At 38.4% G+C, this 21,687-nt stretch overlaps 1 protein-coding gene across 3 annotated transcripts in view; it reads left to right on the top strand.

Moving 5' to 3' along the window:
- Positions 1-21,687, top strand: part of Exoc4 (exocyst complex component 4) — a 754,883-nt gene that overhangs the window by 95,244 nt on the left and 637,952 nt on the right. For all 3 annotated transcript variants that reach the window (XM_028866155.2, XM_037203667.1, XM_037203668.1), the window contains exon 7: positions 11,910-12,084. In XM_028866155.2, coding sequence (XP_028721988.1) covers positions 11,910-12,084 — 175 coding nt within the window. The remainder of the gene's footprint in view (positions 1-11,909; positions 12,085-21,687) is intronic.

The raw sequence follows: 21,687 nt of genomic DNA, 5'->3' as shown, positions 1-21,687 counted from the left end.
GAGGGATATTATTACTAATCCCAGATTTGTTCAAAGAGATGTAAAATCTGAAATAATTTGACAGTTCAGAAAGCTTACTGGTGGTAGATTTAAGATTAGAAGTGGCCTCTTTCACTGTGTAAGTTTGCTACCTTATTTTATTTTTATTTTTTGTAAATTAAATCCATATATTTCTTTCTTTTTTTTTTTTTTTTTGGTTTTTCGAGACAGGGTTTCTCTGTGTAGCTTTGCGCCTTTCCTGGAACTCGCTTTGGAGACCAGGCTGGCCTCGAACTCACAGAGATCCGCCTGGCTCTGCCTCCCGAGTGCTGGCTGGGATTAAAGGCGTGCGCCACCACCGCCTGGCATTTTGCTACCTTATATATATGGGTTTCTACCTCCTTTTCTGGGCCTGAATTTGATTTTTCTCAAATTGAGGAGGTGTTTGTACTGACATACCCATTCTCTTGCTGCATGCCCCCTGCATTGTGTGATTCATGATAGGCTCTCAGAGGCTACTGAATTTGTTCAGGAATGGGATCTGCAGCCACAGAGGAAATGAGTCCTGATTAGCTCACTTGAGACTCAAATTTAGTTACCTCAAAAATTACTCAAGTGTGTAGCTGTGTGGTCACTACATGAGTGTGTGGGTACACGGGTTCGTGGAATGAAGACACCGAGGCATCTTAAGAATGAATCTAGCCTATCATGGCTGCAGGGGGGTCCAGCCTCGAAGGACTGAAGCACTCTTCCCTTCACCTAGGGCATATTTATTTACTCTTTTTTATAGTTTAGATAGTTAATTTCCATACCTTCAAAGCAACCCAAAAAAAATTCCCAGAGACAAAATGCCAGGTACAAATTACTTGAATTATTATCAGGTGCCTTGGTTTTCCAGGTTTCCTGGACCAAGTTTTGCATAGGCCTTTGATCCTTGGGGGACTCTCTGATCCTCAACTCTCAAACAAGATTCCCATAGGGTGATAAGAGAAACAAAAGGTATGAGAAACAAAAGGTGTGGCTAAACAAAGGGAGGATTAGGGCTAGGTGCTGCTTTCTGGAGCCAAGCCAGGAGCTCAGCAGGAATGCCACCATACAAGTGCCATGTACATTTGTACAACTGAGAGTCACATACAACTGAGTACCAAGAATCCTAAACCTTAAGGTATGTTATCACACAGAAGAAGGTTTATGGGCAGTTGTGTTTAATGTTCTGCTATTATGAAGTACTGCTTTGGAATAGGGAAAATGCCTTTAAAAGAGCAACTTTTGGCCGGGCGGTGGTGGCGCACGCCTTTAATCCCAGCACTCGGGAGGCAGAGGCAGGTGGATCTCTGTGAGTTCGAGGCCAGCCTGGGCTACCAAGTGAGCTCCAGGAAAGGCGCAAAGCTACACAGAGAAACCCTGTCTCGAAAAATCAAAAAAAAAAAAAAAAAAAAAAAAAGAGCAACTTTGATATTTCAATTTAAAAGGAAGAAGGACAGGACCTATTTTCTAATTTTGGCCACTACCTTGCCACACATTAGAATTAGAAGTTCATTCAAGGTCATCTCTCCTGAATTCAGAAGCCGGATTTGACAAGGAGGGAAGGAAACAGGAAAGAACAGACTAGAGCCGGGGCTGTTCATTGCTAGTCTTCATTCACTGTGTATCGTTAATAGTGTTGTTCTGTTCTTTTCATAGTGCAGATGGAGAATTAGTCAGCATTTTTCAAATAGTATCTTTATTTTTTTACTTGAGGTAATAAGTGATAAAAATCATCTCTGCCTCTTAGAAGTAGCTTTTAGATAACCTTGAAAATTAAATAGAAATTTAAAATGAAAGATACTAGGTTATCAGAGCTTATTAAGAAAATGTTTCTGTGAAATACATGCCAGCAAAGCTAAGACCATCTTGATACGATACAGTTGATGACTGATATATTTTAATGTTCATAGAAAATATTAACTCTGAGTGTAGTACTTCCTTACCTTCTAGAGCATAACAGTAGGGAGATAAATATTCTGTGGTTATTGCTTTGTCTGTCAGTGGGAAAATGGAGAACCCTGATCTTAAGGTCTCAGCAGATAAATAGTAGAACAGAACCAATTTTCTTCATTGTGTGTCTGCTTTGTGACCAAGTGAGGCAGCTTTTTGGCAGCCAACATGAGTTTTCCAGCCGAATGACTAATCCAAGGTTTCCAGGATGTTAAATTTAGATTCAGATAGTCTTATCTCACCTTAAATATTGAACATTTTCCCAGCCTGATGGAATGCCTTTGCACCATGGGTTCTTGTTGTCAAGAGTAAGTGACTACTCCCTGACAGTTACTTCTCAGCTCTCTGTCTTTTTGCATAGTGGCATTTGAGGATGGGAACCACAGGGATGTTCCAGATAGGAAGTTAGGAGCAACACTGTTTTTTTTTTTTTTTTTAATTTAATATTTTATTTTAGCTTTTTGAGACAGCATCTCTTTACATAGTCTCAGATGTTCTGGAACTCACCATGTAGAGCAGGCTGTCTCTGCCTCTGCCTCCCAAGTGCTGGAATTAAAGGTGTGTGCCACTACCGTCTGGCAGACGGCTGTTTTTAAGACCTGCAGGTAACTGGATATATGTTTAAAGAATGAATGCTTCTCTCTTGACACTTTTCTGGTGTTTTTAATTTAAAGTAGATTTTATTTGCAAGTATTTTTCAAGTTAATTCTGAATGTGCATCTTTCAGGTTATAGAACTGTACTTCCTTTGTTCTCATGTTTTGGTTGATAAACTTATATTTTTGAGAACATAATTTAGTGAGGAAAACTTTATTATGGGCTTCTAAAATTAGGAGACTAATCTATGCCACTCATTTTTAAGCCACTTATTGTAATTTGCCTCCTCTCACTCCTATTCTTGGGATTTCATTTTCATTCCTTCCTTCAACAACATCCCTTTACTAAGTGCTGGGTATTATGACAACTACTAGTATGCAGCTGCAAATCAGAAGCAGTGAGTTAATAGTCTAGAGGATCAGAGGCAGGGCTGGAGGAAAATGCACTGGTTTGAGAACTGTTCTCGTAACTCAGATGAGAGAGTTTTAAGAATGTAGCAGGTGTCGGTGACAGTGGAGTGAAAAGACTCACAGGGATTTGGTGGATACTTCGATCCGAGGGAGAAGAGGAGGTGAAGGTTTCTCATGGCAGCTGTGACTACTGATGTAACGTGGAGAACTAGGTTTTGAGGAGGATATGACGGGTTCCATTTAGGTCATGTTAAATCTTAGGTATGTTGCTCACTCGTGATAGTGATCCAGGAAGTGTGCTCACAAGTCTTGGCAGATGATGATGAAGTCATTGTAATGTGTGCACTTACTAAGAGAGACCTGAGGGCGGAGAAGAGTTCGTGTCAGCTATTGAGGAAGCTTTTAGAAGGTGCTACTGGAGTGGAAAGTAGCAGCCTTGGAATGGGAGGCCAGTAGACAACGGAGAAGTAGAGAGTGGCCAGTGGAAGCAACAGCTGCAGCCGCTTGAGTGAAGGGTGTCTATCATACAGCTCTACAGTAACCAGAGCAAACCGCTTACTGCTACTATATATAGCAAGAGGTGTTTTAGTAGTTGAGCAGCAATGGAATCCTGCATGTACCAAGGAGGCAGAGGCAGGGCAGATAGTTCTCCTGGCACTTATGCCAGCCTTAACTCCCAGGAATTGTAGTCCAAATGTCTCTCTGAGCAGCACTGATAAATTATTTCCCCCTTTTCCCTAGAAAGAAACATTAGGATAAATAATTTCTTTTGTTCTATTCTTGTCTATGAGCTTTAGACCATTCCTAAAGTGGAGCTCAGAGGAAAAAATGAGATAATCAAACAGAATTTTTAATGCAGTTCCTGGAATATTGTGAGTAACGAGAAAAGAGAGGCTGTCACCATATTTGTCATATGTATGTCAGCACCAATATCATCCTTAACTTTCTCAAGGTTCTCATACCTCTGGACAGCCTTTGCTGCCTGCCACAAATTGAAGGATGAATGCAGATTGGCATCTTAAATCCTAGACTTTTGATAGTATTCCAGTCCTACATTGTTCATTTTTTCCCTCATTTCCTTATGATTTTAGATGCTACAAATTTTGACCATTTCTCCATCCTGGACTTTGGCCCATGTGTTAACAGGGAGGTCGGGTTACAAAGGAGCACAAAATAGGGTTCTGTCTTCATTTCTGGCCCGGGGGTTTCTACCCAGGAGGCTATACATACGTGTGTGTGTGTGCGTGTGCGTGTGCGTGTGCGTGTGCGTGTGTGTGTGTGTGTGTGAGAGAGAGAGAGAGAGAGAGAGAGAGAGAGAGAGAGAGAGAGAGAGAGAGAGAGGAAGTGCAAGGTTGAACTACTTTATAATTTTTGTTTGGAAAGACTGCCGGAACACAGAGGAATGAGAGAACTAGCTTTTATTAGGTCAGTCTTCTTTTGGCCATATGACAGAGACCAAATTCTACTAACTTAATCATTTCGCAGTTAGGGAATTTTGATTGAGGAACCCTAGTGAAAGTCTCATGGCTATTTTATAGATAGCTGGTATTTAAACCTAGCGTTCTCATGGGAGTGCTCTCTACCTTGGTGCTTAGGCCTTCTGTCATCCTGTCCCTCTATTCATAATTACTTTCATGATGTTCTATAGGCCTAGTGCTGTATTCTGATTTACATCTCTAGGAAAATCAACCAGTGAAGCTGTTTTCTTCCCTGAATAGAAAAATTGTAGTTAATTGATATGTAAACCTCCATGTTTCTGCTGACTCTCCTTGAGGAGTGCAGTTTAATAAGCGGAGTCAGGTAATTTAACTGTCTTATGTGCTATATTGTCAACTCTATCTGTGGTGGAGTTGAGATCCAGACTGCACTTGTGCAGCTGAGTTAACTGCAGTATGTTTTGTTCCTTCTTCTAAACATTTGCAGTCAGAGTGGACTGCAGAGTGATTTTATTGGGGCTTTGTTGGGTGTTACCTTCATCCCAAGTGTGTTTTCCCAGTCTTGTATTTATTTCTGGTAGCTTTAAATTGGGCAGACTAGCACAGACTCATGTACTGCTCATGCGGGCAACTTCTTGTCTCTTTTTTTGCTCATTGATGCCCCCGTGGAAACATCCTCTTATTGTTAAAGTTCTCCTGTTTTAAGAAGAGTGCATGCTGCTGAGGAATGTGTCTTACCTAGGAGCCATTTACTCCTGAGTTCACCTTCTAGTGTTGCCCTGAAACCCTGGGGGACCTGAAAGTTCTAAATTTCTCTTTCCTTTATCTGATTTCTCTGAAGCCCTTGACTTTGCTGATAATTCTCTCCTCCTTTGTTTTCTAAAAATATTTCTGGCCTCCTTCCTCTCTGGCACCTTCCTAATCATCTCTTTTCAGTGCTCCCTTTTCCACAGTGTTGGCTATATCCCTCCTTGCTATCTAACTCTGCAAAGTATCTCTGCCTCATGGCACCTTTTAAATAAATCTATGTTTTACACTTCTAGTATATGCTTGTTTCCTGAGCTCCTGACTTGCAAGTCAGGTACCTAAGGGCATGCTCTGTTAACTTAATATCTCTAGATCTAACCCAACAATGTCCTTCTAAATTTCTACCTTCACTTTAATCTCCCCACTTCTAGATGCCTTTCCCTTCCTCCATCCATCTCCTTCCAGCTCCCTTCTCTCAGAGGAAATCCAACATTATTGGTGTTACTCAAGCCAGAATCCCAGACAAAGGGATCTGGAGCCCTTTGCTTTCTTTATTACTGTTCTGTCTATCCTCAGCTTGCTGTCTGTATTCTAGTTTGAGCCTTATGGCATCTCTTTGAGGCTTCTAGATCAGGTAGTAATTCTTGGTTTTACAGTCAGAGACTCTTGGAGGAGTTGATTTTTTTCATTGTGTGTGTTGTGTGTGTATAAAATAAATTCTGGATTTCTCATGTGAGAGAACACATGAAATAATTGTCTTTCTGAGTCTGGCTTTTTTCACTTAACGTTTTCATCCATTTTTCTAAAAACTGAATTATTTCATTTTTTGTGTTTTGTTTTTTGTTTTTCTTTTTTTGAGACAGGATTTCCTCTGTATAGCCCTATATCATCTGCACCTATAATTGGCAGAATAAAGGATCATTATAGGTGGCGATGATATAACTCAGTGGGTTAGAGTACTTACTGTGAAAATGTAGTAATCTGTATTTATTCCCTGGAACCTACATAAAGCTGGTAGGAGAGAACTATCTCCACAAAGTTCTCTGATCTCCACACATATCCTGAGCATGTCTCAGTACACACACACATACACACACACACACACACACACACACACACACACACAGTGAGAGAGAGAGAGAGAGAGAGAGAGAGAGAGAGAGAATATTAAAACAAAACTTTCATTGTGTTTATACACCACATTTTCTTTATCCACCCATTTATTGATGGGCATGGGCATGATCTTATAACTTAGCTATTGTGAATAGTGCCACAAGAGATGTCAATGTACAGATACATCTGTTGTGTGCTGACTTATATCCCTTCCATTACAGTCTAAGTGTCATCTGGCTGGAGCATACACTTGGTAGTTCTACTTTTATGGAGGAACCTCCATACTACAAATATTTTATTTCTTATATACTATTTATGAGAGAAGGATAAAAAATCCAAATGAGTGAAAAAGTTAATTTCTTCTCAGTAGTCAGAATTCAGAGGAATAAGTTTTCAGTATAGTTTTCTTTTTGAGGTGCTGGTTTCCTTTCTTTGCTATTTTGTGTATTTCATGTTTACCACAGTAGAATTGTAGACACTTGTCTCTTTTTCACTCAGGACATAGCTATTACTCTGTTAGATCTTAAGCTATTTTGTAATATAATTCAGATACCTTACATTTCACTTCTTGAATGCATATAATTGTTAATTTTGATTAGACTAAGAAATGCTTGGACAATTAATATCAATCATATATTCTGGATATGTTGACATTAAATTTCAAGAGTTCTGACCTGAACGATGGGTTAATCTCTTGGTGGATTCATAATATGATGGCATTGTTGGGAGATGATGCAGCTATAAGGTGGAGGCCAGCTGAAAGCTGTAAGTCACTAGAGATACATCTTCAGGACTGTGTTTTGTCTGTGGGCACTGACATGAAGTCTGCCCAAGCTCATAGGCCTACACAACCATTGGATGAATCCTTGGAAACTGTGAGCCAAAATGAATCAACATTTAAGTCTTAGTAGTAGGCCTTCTGTCAGAGTGATTAGAAAATGTTTTTAGCATAATGATGGGCTTTGACCACTATCACCACTGTGTGGTTCCAGAATACCCCTTTCCCCACCACACACTATAAATTCCTTATACTTCATGAGTTCATTTCTTCCTACAATGAGAACCAATAGTATATCTGTGATTTTTTCTGCCCTCAAGATGTTTCTTATAAATAGGCAGCCATCTTTGACTTTTTCTTTACCAGACTATTTTAAAAGTTTGTTCCATCTCATAGATTGTTTAATTTCTTACCCATTATCCAATATAGTGCATCTTGTTTAGACACTAGATTGTTTTGATCTTTGATGTTGTTACTAATACTTCTGTGAACATTTGTGTTCAAGTTTTTGTGTGTTTATGTTTTCTGTTCAATTACATGTGTATTCTAGGAAGGGAGTCTCTGTCCATATGGTAACTGTTAATTAATGTTTTGAGAAACTTTGAAAGCTTGTTCTGTGGAGAAAGTGCCAGTTTACAATCTGACTAATATTGTGTGATAGTTACAACACTTAGTGTTTGTCTTTTTTATTGTTTTAGTCTGGTAGATCAAAATGTTTTCTCATTTGATTTTCATTATATGTCACTGATAACTAATGATGTTTCACATCTGTGTATTGCTCAAAAGCCAGTGAAGTGTATTTTTTTGGCATGTGTATTTAAATCTGTGCCCGTGTGTGTGTGTGTGTGTGTGTGTGTGTGTGTGTGTGTGTGTGTGTGTATGTGTGTGTAAAATTTCAAGCAACTTTGGTGCAAGGATTTTTTTTTTTGTATTCTAGGTGCAAGTCCTCTGCTGCAAGCCGCAAGAGTATATTATAGAGATTCAGTTGTATATAATAAAGCTACACGTAGAAAGATCAAGGAATTTTTCTAGAGGGAAGCCATTATTAAGCAATATTTGGTGTTATTCAGCTTTTAATATGCAGCTGTTTCTTGCTATGAAATTCTTGTGCTCTCATATACTAGGCCATACAACAAAAGCATAAACTTCTCAGACCTACTGCTGATCTACTAGGTAACACTCCTCCAGAGCCTAGGAGACAGGCAGACTGTGATGCATATCTTTGTTTCTTGTGCAAATGAAGCTCAGACTTTCCTTCCCCAGACTAGCCAAATGGCATTTTAGAGCATTTGACTTAGAACAAAGGGTTTTTGCATATCCAGAATTTCTAAAAGGTCTTATTAAATAAAAAACTTCAAGCCAGAAATTGGGGTTAAAGTCTGAGATCAGAGGAATAGGAACAGCCACAGCTAACCTTACCCCACCAACTCTGCAGCTTTGAAGGAGCGAGATACTTCCTGTTTACCCATATCTATATGCCCTGCTGTTCTGCCATCTGATTTCCTCTCTCTGTCCAGCTACATCACTTCCTCTTCCTGTCCAAAGCTATCACTTTCTGTCTGTCTGTACAGACCTCCAGACTTCCATGGTTAACTAGTGTTGGAATTTAAGGCATGTGCCACCACATCTAGCTCTGTTCCCAGTATGGCCTTGAACTCACATAGCTCCAGACAGATCCCTGTCTCTCAAGTGATAGGATTAAAGGCGTGTGCTAACACTGCATGACTTTTGTGTTTACTTAAAATAGCTGGCTTTTTCCTCTGATCTCGAGGCAAGCTTTGTTTACTAGAGCACAAAAGAAATATCACCACAAGGTAGAGTGAAGGGTGGGGCAGGATGCCTGGTCCAGCCGGAGTCCCACAGCCGGGGGGAAAAGAGAACAAGGCAGAGTTTTTGTAGATGGTAGGGCAGAGACACATTGCCAGAGAGAAAGGAACAAGGCAGATCTTTTGTAGAGAATAAGGATTGGTTCAGGTCAAGAGAGCAGGAAGAGAAGAAATGTGTGTGGATGGAGAAACTGAAGACGAAGATGAGATTGGAAGCATAGGAGCTTACTAAAACTATGAGAGGACAGAAAAAGAAGGGACAGAGAGGAACTGAGTGTCAGGATGGAACTGAAGCTGTATAGATAGAATTTTGTTATAGAGAGATAAAGTAAGTGGACAAAAGAGCATGGTGCACATAGATTCTTTTCCCTCAGATAACCCCACACTGGATGTAGCGTCTTCCCCAGGACTCTGAGAGGAATCTTCTCAGGGCAGGCCCCTGGGAAAATTCAGATAGTCCTCTATGAAGCTGTGGTTTATAGTTTTGTTTCTCATTTTGTGGGTTGAATTTTCCCTTTCTTGATGATATCACTTGAAATTACCCAAACAAACAAAAACTAAGGTTTTCACTTGTAGCTGTAGGGCTATTTACTGTTTATAGTTTGTTGTACTGTTGTAAGGCATAGCTGAGCTTCCCTCCTTGAGTGGATTCATAGCTCCAAGTAGGTAGAGCCGCCAGTGCAGCCTTCACAGGTCTGGCCCATCTCCTTCCAGCTAACGCTCCCCCTGCCCCTCTTCTTTGGAGTTGTGATGTCCATACTATAATGGCAGGCCTGCCTTGACCTTGAGTGTACAGGCGTGGCTGAAGCTGACCCTGTGTTAGCATTCATTTTTATGGGTTATTATGTCCTCAATGGAAATTGAGACTGAATCTGAGCTTCCATTTTATTTCTCTTTTCTAGCAGAGCCTTGTTTCTGCTCATTATGCTGCTCTGGTATCTGGCAGAGAAGTTGCACAGCTGTGGAGGGCAGTGGTCTTGGAGATAATCACTCTACTTAGTGTGGTTTTTTTCACTTCCCGTATTTCTGCACCCTTGCTATGAACTCAGAACTTCAAACTACTGGAATGCTGGACCACAGTGTCCTTCTGAATGTCATTGATTAATGTGTTTTCAAACACTGTTAAATACAATATGGCCATTAAAGTTTCTTTTTGTCTGAAAGAACATTGGGTGATATAACCATCGTCATGACAGAAACAGTAACAGAAATTTACCAACTCTGAGAGTTTGTTATCAAGAGAGTTGGAAAAAAACAGTTATGAAAGTCAGTACATTGCTTTAATGTTTCTTATTTTCCTATCTCTGAAAAAACAATGCATATTGTTTACAGATTCATACTTTGGAGCTGTATTCTAATCTACTTCACAGCAATTTTAAGTAGAAATTGGTCCACTTCAGTTGGCCCACTATTTTCTGTGTCTGGTCTCAGTTACAAGCTTTATGTCCATTGTTTTTTACCACTGTTTTGGCTGTTGTGCTTAGTCAGTCAAGTCTTCTTTCTGCTGGTACTTGTATGGCTCTCCAGTACAGAAAACTGGCTGGCACATGTGGGTATAAATCTGAGCTGACATTGAGAAGATAAAGTTATCTTTCAAATGTTAAGATGGCTCCTGTTTACCTACTCAATGTGTAATTTCTAGATTATGCAAGTATACTGCAGGCTAGAAGCACTACATAAATTCTATTGATTCTCTCTTGCTGAAATTGCAATGTCAAATAGGTATTAGAGTTTTATCATAGGATAGTTATGGGCTGTCACACTGGCTCATTAATTACAACAGTTGGGCAATAAAAAAGCCACAGGAATAGATAATATACTGTGCATTTTTTTGTGAGAGTATAGTTGAAACCCCTACTTATGGCAGTAAAGTCTTGTTAATTGACACTGCCATAAAGTACCTTTGGTTTGCTGTTCTACTTTGAGGTTGGCTTATCAGTCTGTTAAGGATCTGGGAACTGAGAAACGTACAGTGAGGCTCGCATTCCAAGTTATTAAATCCTCATTCATCATATAGACATTAAATTTATTCAGCCAATATTTGTTAAACATGCTGTAAGTGCTCTTGAGTATAGAAATATACAATGTAAAATCTACTCTGAAAAAGTAATAATGGAGAGGGGAGGCAGAATACCTGTATAAAGGTAAATGTGACCCATATTTGTTAAGCCACATGTGGTAAGTTCCTTAAAACTAGGTTGAACTACTCTCCAAGTTGAGAGGAGGGAATAATTCCAGGTCTAAGTGATCAGTGAAATTATAAAGCTCAGTGGTAGAGGAATTACTTTGTATCACGACAGAAAGCTCTGTGCTTTCTTTAAATATACATCTGTATTCTAGAGTGGTAGTGAGAGGTAGGTGGCTAAATGCACTGGCTTGGAAATCAACTTTTGTTCTCAGACCAGCTGCCTTGCAACCTCATTTTGTGTCCTTGAGTGTATAGTATTGATGTAATAATATGTGTCCAGCATATCTCACCGTGATAAATGAGATAATGTGGATGCCTAAGCTGCTCCCTGTAGTGAAAGTCAGATTGCTTAGCAGGTGTCTTTTTTTTTTTTTTCTCAGACACCTTAGGCCATGCATTTGAATGATAGTAAGCACAGCTTCCCATGACTAACAAGATTAGTGTCCTTACCAAAGCACTCTATTTGTTGCTAGGGAATAGCATATTCTGTGTGGTATTTGAACTGCTGTATAAAAAATTTCTTAGAATTCGTTGGAGACCACCTATATGAATACAGAGTAGTTGTGATTCTATAACCTCAAATATGCTAAAAAGGAAACTGTGCTTATTAGGCTCCCGGTTTAGGGACTTTACATTGGATTTATAAATTCTTAAGTCATCTTCATTTAGTGACAGTAATCTGGGACTAGATAGATTTAGAAGATTACTTAGATTGTATAGCTGTTGGAAATCAAATCTGCTACATGGTGATGTGTTGCTCACTGGAATTGGTATTTTTTTCTTGCAGGCCAGTGTAAACCATTTGTGTATGGCTATATGCATTTCTGTAAATGTTATTTGTTTGTTTATTTTTCCACAGGTTACTTCTAGAACTGTTGGAGCTGTTGTTTGACAAGTTTAATGCTGTAGCCACAGCACACTCTGTGGTCCTGGGGTACCTGCAGGACTCTGTTGGATCCCAGCCAATGCAGCAGGAAGAGATTAAATTATATGATATGGCAGATGTGTGGGTAAAGATCCAAGATGTGCTGCAGGTAAAGGTTTTGTGCAAAGGCTGTTATCTTGATTGGGGACAGCAGTGTAGAACAATAGTAAATAGTGATCTAAATTAGTACCTTAGGAAGCACAAACTGGATGAGGAAGTTTTCAATGAAAGGGAATGCCAGTAATTTCTACCATCTTTATAAAGGACTTCTAATAAACTTTATTATTATTATTATTACTATTATTATTATTTATTATTTTGGTCAGGCTTTAAAAATAAGAGCTGATTCTCAATATGTAGCAATCAAAGATAGATACTATCACATTTCTATTCACAAGTTCTTCACTCCATTAAAATTAGTCATATGGTTAGCTAATAAATAACTTGGGTGGTTAATAGAGGAAGATCATGAGTTTGAGGCCATTCTGGGTTTTATGGAAAGTTCATTGCTGGCCATGACTATGGATTGAGACCCCATTTCAAAAGAAAGAAAATAAGGGCTGGGGGAAGAAGAGAGAGATAATAAATATTAAAGTGTTTTAAAGCTAGTTCATGAATACAGCTAAGCTTAATTTTACTGATTGTTTTCTTACCATCACCTTTTCCATGCATTGGGTTAAATGACAGGACAGCTTATTCTGTGAGATGAGAATAAATCTGTGGGTTGGAAAAGTATCACTTTTATTTGTTGAAGATTGAAGGAATTGCATTTACTGTTTGATAGGATACTGCTGACATGGCATTTAGAAAGTACATTATATTTTTTTCTCTTTGTCAGCAAAATATATTTGATTTGTCCAGATGAAAATTAGAAATGCAATTAAGAGTTAGCTGAAACAAGTTTGACATAGCTAAGTAGAAATGGTAAGATCTACTTAATATTACAAAAGGTAAGTACATGTAGAGAATTGAAAAAATGTAACTGTTGGAATGAAATCACTTGCACAGAAAATAGGAATGTTTGCAATGATAAATCATGAATGCAAATTGTAGTCATTTTTGAGAATATATGCATGCTTCTGGTAGATTGAATAAGATTGATTCTTAGTAACTCATTTTCTAGACTTATTTTTGGGAGCGAGGTGCAGTGTATTTGCCCTGTTTAGATGGATTGAGTCTACTTTTTCTGGATTCCTTTTACTAATATGTCAATTACTATGTTCCTGCAGTAGGTGCTTGAGAAATGTGTATATTGGAGTAAATATCTTTATGTGTTGGAGCTGCTTATTTAACACTTTCCATCCTGGTTTGCTTATCTGCCACATAGAAATGAAATGTGCCTTTTATGTTATAAAATAACATGTTAAAGCAATTTCAAATATTGTTGGATTTCTAATTCTGGCCATGTTGAAATGACTTTTTATAGTAAGTAACTATAACCCTGAATGGACTTAGGTAATACAGTTAGCAGAAAGGAGAGAACAGATGAGGTTAGTCCCACTTTCTTCCTGCTTCTTTGGTGGATACTTTTTAAGCTATTGCCATAGAGAAGTGAAGTCCAAAAGACTATCTTTTGGAATCAGGGAATAGAGTTCAGGGATGTAGAGGTTTCTGAAATTTGTGAAATAGGATACCGGAGAGGAAGAAATTGCTTGCAAAAGGAGCCCTAGAAAATTTAAAGCAGAGTTGTCTGAGCTTTTGCTCAAACACAGCACAAGCCTTAGCAGAAAACAGACACTGTGGTACTGATTGCTGACTGGAGGTTCTGATAGGGTATGCAAATGCTTGGGAATGGAGAGAGAACATGCTAAAGTATTCTGTGCTTCATGCCTTAGGAACATAGCCCCAAAGGTTAACCCCCAAAGTTCATCCTGAATCGAGGCGATCTACTTGTTAAGTAATTGACTGACAGATATAAATTCTGTCTAAAGTAAGATAAAAGAATCCAGATTCTCAATAATGATGCACACCCACAATGTCTTGAAGTGTGATCCTAATTACTCTTATTAAAACACACACACACACACAAAAAAAAAAAAAAACAAAAAAAACCAAAAACAAAAACAAAAAACAAAAACAAAACAAAAAACCCAGAGTCAGATATTAGGGTGAAAGCTGAAAGATCAGAGTGTAGCCAAGCCCCGGCAGTCACACAGCATGTTGGTACTCATGGCAGCGGCTGACAGCATCTCCTGACTCAGCCTTCCTGTTCCCAGAATTCTCTTCTCTGCTTGTCTCGCCTATACTTCCTGCCTGCTGCCTGGCTACTGGCCAATCAGCATTTTATTTATATAGAGTGATATCCACAGCATCAGAGAAGCAGAGCAGCAGCCACTATAAACTTCTTACCTCTATGAATCCTCCGACTAAATGGTCGCCCAAGATCCTGTCTCTACCTCCCTAGTACTGGGATTAAAGGTGTGAGCCTCCACTGCCTGGCTCTGTTTTTCTTTTAGACTGGTTCAGTCTCATGTAGCCCAGGGTGGCCTTGAACTCCTGATCTTCCTGCTTCCTCCTCTCATGTGCTGGGATTAAAGGTGTGTGCCACCACAGCCTGGCCTCTATGGTTAACTAGTGGCTAGCTTTCCCCTCATATCTCCAGGCAAGCTTTATTTGTCAGGACACAAAATAATCACACAACAATGTCTAGTATGCAGTTATAATACTTGTGCATCAGTCTGAGAGTATCACACATAAGCAGAATAAAAATGCACAAAAATGAGTATCTGAAATGAAAACATCACCAGACAGAGGAAGTTGTGAATTGTATACTCTAGAGAGGATCAGTGAACTTGATCGTGGATTATCGTAATCTATAGAAACCAGAGCATAGTGCAACAACAGACCAAAACCAAAAATGGATAAAGCCAGTCTCCCTGTTATAGTTTCTTTCAGTCTAACAAATATGTGGTTGTAGTGGTAGAGGGAGAAGAGACAGATTAGGGCAGAAAATTATCAGAAGAAATTGTTGAAAAATGTAGACCCATAGATCAAGAAGTCCAATCAATCCCAAGCAAGATTAACACAAAGAAAATCAACACTAGATATGTTATCAGTTTCCTGAAAAACAAAGGGCAAAAAATCTTAAAAGTAGTCTGAGAAAAAAGGACATATTATCTGTAGGGGGAAAAATGATAAACATCATCATTGACTTTGTATCAGAAACTGCATAAGCCAGAAACCAATGAATGCCATCTTGAAAGTGCCAGGAAAAAAAAATGCAAAAACATTGTCAATCTAGAATATTGTATCAACTGCATGTAAAGATAAAACACATTTTCAAATGCATTAAAGCTGAAAGAATTTAGACCTGCATTTAAGAAATGCAGAAAGTTTTTTAAGCTGAAGAAAAGTGATATCAGATGGTAATTACAGGAAAAAAATATGTGGGCAAGAGTGAAATACCATTTTTTTTATTTGTTGATTTATCTTTTGATGAGGTTTCATTTATGCTTAAAGCACAACTAATAACCATATATGATGATTTTATAACATATGGGAGTAATTACATAACAATAGTTTCAGAAAGATTATATTTCTGGTAAATAAATCTGTGTTGGCAGCAGTTTCTTACAGCATATGTGAAGATGTATGATATTTAGGATAAACTACGATAAGTTCAGAATTCATAATTTAATCCTTAGGGCACTAAAACAGTAGATTGAGTATATAGATAAAAAACTTGCCAGAGGAGATAAAGTTGATCACTGAATAATTGATTAGGAAGAAAAAAGCCAAGATGATATGGCTAGGACACAAGTAGAAAGATGCATACTAAATATGTAATTATATTAAATATAAATGGCTATACTTCCCAATTAAATAGCAGAGATCATTCTAGTTTAAAGACAAATAAAAATAAGACTCAGACATACAATCTCAATAGATGCATTTTATTTTATTATGTTTTAAACTTTTAAATAATTTTAAAGTTTTCAGAATAATATTACTACTAAAAGACTAAATGCCTCTTTGTTGAAATTTGGCTGTTGTTAACATTTTACTATATCACACACACAATTCTTTGAGAAACATATCAATTTATGTAATCTGTATATATTCTGGTTTAATTGTATGGCCCAATAATGTAGCTATTTATTTTTATCAATTGTTCAGAATAAGACATTTAAGTATGACATTGCCATACACAAATACAGCAATTCTGCTCTTGGAGTAGATGGGGGTCTGTTTGTCTTTGGACAATGGAAACTAGTCTTTCTAAGTTCCCAACAACAGTGAAATGACCCTAATTCTGCCATGATGAATAAAGATTATAGTTAAGAACAGTGCAAAAAAGCTATCCTGTCTTCCTTTATTTACAGTGGCTTTAGCTTTATCAAATGTAGTTCCTACACCTTTAAAAACAAAATCCATATTAAAAATGGTGATAATAATGAAGCAACTTAAATTCCATTAGGCATTAATACATGGAATATACAAATTATTATAATACGTGTTTCTAGCTTATTAAGTGAATTAATCCTTCCATATGTTAAAAATGGGTAATTTGGAGATTCTATTTTAACGTGATAGAGTGAGATATTTTAGCAGCTTTAATAGAATACAATTTAAAGTACAGGTTTTATTGCTTCTCAGCCTGTTGGCTAAGGTCAGCTATAAAGAATAGTTTTCACAGTGTTCTGTGTGTTTAGCGAATGGTGCAGCCATAGTTACAGTCTAATTTTGAGACATTGTCTTTACTCCAAAAGAAAATCTTGAATCTGTTAGTTGTCACTTCCCATTCTCTACCCTAACACAGTCACATTCATTTCTATAAATGGCTTATTTTTATCATGTACACAGAGCCCTCTGGTCTTTTCATTTTCTTTAGTATACATCTTTGGAAATTTTAGTTTAATAGAGAATACACAAGATTTATTTAGGTCACTAAAAAGGTGTCATTTTTGTTCAGAATATATTTAGCATGGTGATGAACTGGGTCTTTGTAGATTCCTTAGAGGTGGAGAATGTGGGGAGCTGTACCACACAGCACCAACTGCACCATTGGTCCGAAGCTTATGAGATAATACCTGTCATTAAAAGAAATAAAGAAATTAATGGACAAGGTATTCTTCAGGGATATGAAGAGGAAGATTTAGCTATAATAGAAGGTTTATTTTATGGAGTAGAAGAAACCCTTTGATTTGGTTGTAAGTTATGGAAGACCCTTAGCATCATTTAGGTGATTTGTGAATTGCCTTTAGTTTAATAGCTTCTGAAGCTGATTGCCTATCAGATTCGCTTAGGGATTGCTTACCTATACCTTTTGAGTGAGAATCACTGTGGATAATAACTAGATTCTGTGCTTTTTAGCTGCTGAGTTTATTCAGTAATTTTCACTTAGTAACCTATTTGTGTGATCATTAATTCAGGATATTGACTCTCAAATTCAGGATATACTGCTTTTTGAACCAGTAGCACCAACAATACACAGGAACATATTATTATGCAAATTTACTCCAGCTTTTGATTTACTGAACTAAAGAATTTGAGAATAGTGTGGGATCTTTGCTTAGGCACTTTTGATTCTTTGGGAATTTTGATTGGATTATGATAAGATGAAGGTAGGTTAGCCAGGTAGCAGTGAAAAGCACTGGAAAGATGAGCAGAAGGCTGCAAAATAAGGCAGGAAAACTATTTTGGAGTACAGTGGCTTATATTACTTAAGATATTGCTTAATAGTGAAATAAATACAGGTTTTGATGGTAGACAATGCTAAAGGAATGCAAAAATGACGGAGAGAATGTGTAAGCTTTTGGAGCATGTCTTCAGAAACCTGTAACATGATGTGGTTGACCTGTCAGCTTTAGTTTCAGTAGGTTGCATATTTTAATGGTAGATTAATGATAAATTATTGGGACTAAATAATAAATGCTAGTGTGTAAAGATGAACACATGGTAGTCCATGGCAGAGTCAGAGAGCGCCTCCAATAGTATCATTGTACAGTCTGAGTGACCTTTAACTCGCAGTGCCGCAGGAGAGCCCTGGCTGGGAAGTGTCTGGCTGCATGGCGGGTTTAGGACACAGAAGAGATTTCATGTAGGGTTTTATGCATAGGGCTAATTTAGTTTTCATATGCTTCTCGGAAGAATGATCTTTAGGTTAAAAATTACTGTTGGAGCATGAAATAATGGAAAATAGCACATCTGCATTTAAGCATGAATGAAAGTAAGATGACATGATGAATGGAGTTATAAGTGTTTGAAATTTAGTTTTCAGTGTTTCTTTGGATGGAAAATATTTCTTGCTAAAAAGTTAAAATAATTTTTAAAAAGCAGTAAAACTTGAAGAAGAAGACAATTCTTAGCTTTTGAAGACTTTCTCAGTTGCTTTCTGCTGGAACCCAGGCTTCCCCTGCAGGCAGAACCCATCTTTTAGTTGGAAGCTCATTTGTCTCAGCATGTTTGTGTCTGGAGACAGACAGTGAGGAGAAAAGGCCGTAGCTGTCCCAGTAACAAGGTGGGAGCCCTGGGACCACACGCCGTTGCGCTCCTTTTTCGGCTTTGCACTCTTTTGAAACTGTGATAATAGAAACACATGTTTTTACCCTTCTGAGCAGCAGCAGAACCTTCCAAAATGTCACCTACTTGGTGACATGCCTGTCATTCCCATGGCTGCACATTTCCAAGTGTGTAAGACTGGGGTCTACTAAAAACACAAAATATTCCTTTCTTATTGAGTTCTGTGTAATAGAGGAAATAAGAGGATCACTATGAACAATCTCATCCTCCCAGCTGTATGATTCTGAAAAGATGTAAATTTTAAATATTTGATTTCAAAATCCACTGTCCATTTAGCCATTGTTGGCTGAAATGTATAATTCTGTAGTGTACTTAATATATGTGTCCCAATTGAGGCAGTGGCTCCCAAATACTCTGTTTACAACAGTCACTCCTGGACCAAGCCCTTACTTTTCTAGTGTTTTCTCATCTTTTTCTAGAGAATGTAGAATCATTTTACTTTGGTTACTGTTCCATTAATGTTTAAATAGTGATAAAATTAACCTCATTGGGGGGGGGGAGAGAGAGAGAGAGAGAGAGAGAGAGAGAGAGAGAGAGAGAGAGAGAGAGAGAGAGAGAGCTTGGAATTTGCTGTCAAGGAAGGAAATCCATGAAATTATTGGTACTGATCATGACCTAGAGGGGATTTTTGAGAAGACATACAGTTTCTATTTTGAATCTAGGGCTGGAAGTGGGTTATTCTTAGATTTTGTTGCATCTAGTGTTTTAGTTAACTAAGGATTCCCATCCTTAAAGTGAAACTAGCCTTTCAAAGTATTTCAGCCACACAACTTATGAGTGGATTCTTCAGCAATAGTGTTTCTTCATTTCTCAGACTTGAGAGTTTTAACTATTTCAGCTAATGTGGTAGAGCTGTCAGCCAGCGACTGATTCTCCAGAAAGGTGCTTCTTTTTCAGAGTTTGGTTGTAGTCTGCAGTGACAGAATGGCACAGGGCAAGTAGAATTCAGGTAACTTTTGAAAGGCCCTTCACTGACTTTCCTCTCACTTGCAGTCAATTTGAATAGCACTAAGTCACCCCCTCCCCCTGTTCTGTTTTGTGTGTACTACTACTTCTCATAGCAGAAAGGGATGGGCAGTCAAGGAGATGATGATTCAGGGCCTAGCACAGATGTGGCAGATACCCAAGGCAAAGTTCCAGGCTATCCAATGCTCAGTGAAGCCTGGAATAAATGGGGACAGTTAATATATTGAACCAAACTTTAGAAAATAGAAATTTGGCAGGGGACAAATTTGAATTGGTAGATGTGGGAGTAAATATGTTCTTGAATTTCTAGATACCCACAAAGGGATATTTGGGCCTGATTGTGTCTTGAGCAAAGAACAACAGGTAGAAATAACAGATCTTCCAACCTTGTATGGCCAAAGTACACTTGTGTAGTTTTATCTGAGAGTTTTAAAGGATGAACTAAAAAAGCCAAGTTGTTGTATCATGATCCTGTTGGTACTGCTGCTTAACACGTGCTCATCAAGCTTTGGTGCTCCTGAACCTAATGAACAGTATGTGTGGGAAAATTCCCAGAGACCCAGTATGTTCCTGTACTGAATGATAGTAACATCTGAAATATCGTGCTGTAGAAGTTCTCATGTGATTTGTGTGAGGTGAGTCAACAGTCATGATCTTCACTGATGGTGATCATGTCAGAGATTTAGAGAATTGGTAACCTTTAAACTTTTTGTTTGAAAATGTGATTTTTTTCTTAAATCTGTTGACTTGTTGAAGAAATATGTATGTCTGACTTCTTGACAATTATGATAATTTTATTTAAACTTGATTTTCTGTTACTTACAAACTTTGTGGCTTCAATCATCCACATTTTAGTTCCCATAGTTTTGTGAGTCAGGTCTTCTGAGGTGCTGGCTGTAATCATTTGCCCAACTATTCTAGCTGCATTGTTGACTGGTTAGAATGTGTAGGACACTTCAGTATGGGACTGTCACACGGCCTTTTCCTCTGTATGACTTTACAGGGTGCTGATCTCAGGGCTATGGGACACTTAACATGATTGTTGGCTTCCAGTGGGACTTTCTGCAGGGTAAGGCTGGAGATCTTTTCAAGCTTTATGTTGGATATGACATCAACTACTTTCTTTAAGTTGATAGGGTGGCTTGGGTTCAAGAGAAAGGAAAATAGAGTGCTGTTAGTCATCAATGAGAGCAGTGTGAAGCAAGGAGTTCGAAGCTGGGTTTTGTTTTTGTTTTGTGTCTAATATTGGAGATTGAACCCAGGAGCTTGAACATGATAGGTCAGCACTGTACTCCTGCCAGGTTTTGGCAGCCCCACGCCTGTCCTCATTGCACAACAACACTGTGAAGATCAGATCTTTAGCCTTTACAGATCACCCGGAGTCTGACGGGCATGCAGTTACCAAACCTTTTTGTAGCTAGAGTTTTCCTGCCTTGCCCACAGTCAGGACAAATCTTTGTCTCCCGCCAGTCCCACAGCCGTTCAGACCCAACCAAATAAAAACAGAGACTTACATTGCTTCAAACTGTATGGCCGTGGCAGACTTCTTGCTAACTGTTCTTATAGCTTAAATTAATCCATTTCTATAAATCTATACCTTGCCACATGGCTCGTGGCTTACCGGTACTTTACACCTTCCTTGTCCTGGCGGTTGCTGCAGGCAGTGAGACCTTCTGCCTTCCTGTTCTTTTATTTCTCTTTTCTGTTAGTCCCGCCTATACTTCCTGCCTATCCATGGCCAATCAGGTTTTATTTATTAACCAATCAGAGCAATTTGACATACAGACCATTCCCCAGCACAGCCAAGTGCAGACCATCTCAGACACCTGCACTCAGGCTTGTGGTCCTAATCATCCTCTATGCGGACCTGGTGGGTAAAGCCATGAGGAACTCAAGAACAGGCTCCCACAGGACACACAGAACATCCCACAGCACCTTTTCTTGCTAAATTCTTTTCATTGTTTAGAAAATAATGAATAATAGAGTTAAAAATTTTACCATCTTGAAGGTCAAGATACACTTAAGAAAATATATGGCCTTTTACAAAATTGCTTTGTTCCAGTATGTTTGTGAAAAATCTTACAGCAATTATACTTTTCTATCGCCTTAGACTGAACACTGGAGTGACTTCTTGTAGCTCACCTTTCTCTTTGTGTTTCTATGATTCTCTCTTGTCATATCCCCTTACTAGGAATGGAGAACTGGGGTAATGACTTGTAAACAT

The sequence above is a fragment of the Peromyscus leucopus genome, chromosome 3 (assembly GCF_004664715.2).
Source record: "Peromyscus leucopus breed LL Stock chromosome 3, UCI_PerLeu_2.1, whole genome shotgun sequence".
Taxonomy (NCBI): domain Eukaryota; kingdom Metazoa; phylum Chordata; class Mammalia; order Rodentia; family Cricetidae; genus Peromyscus; species Peromyscus leucopus.
This window is presented reverse-complemented; position numbering and strand designations above follow the sequence as displayed.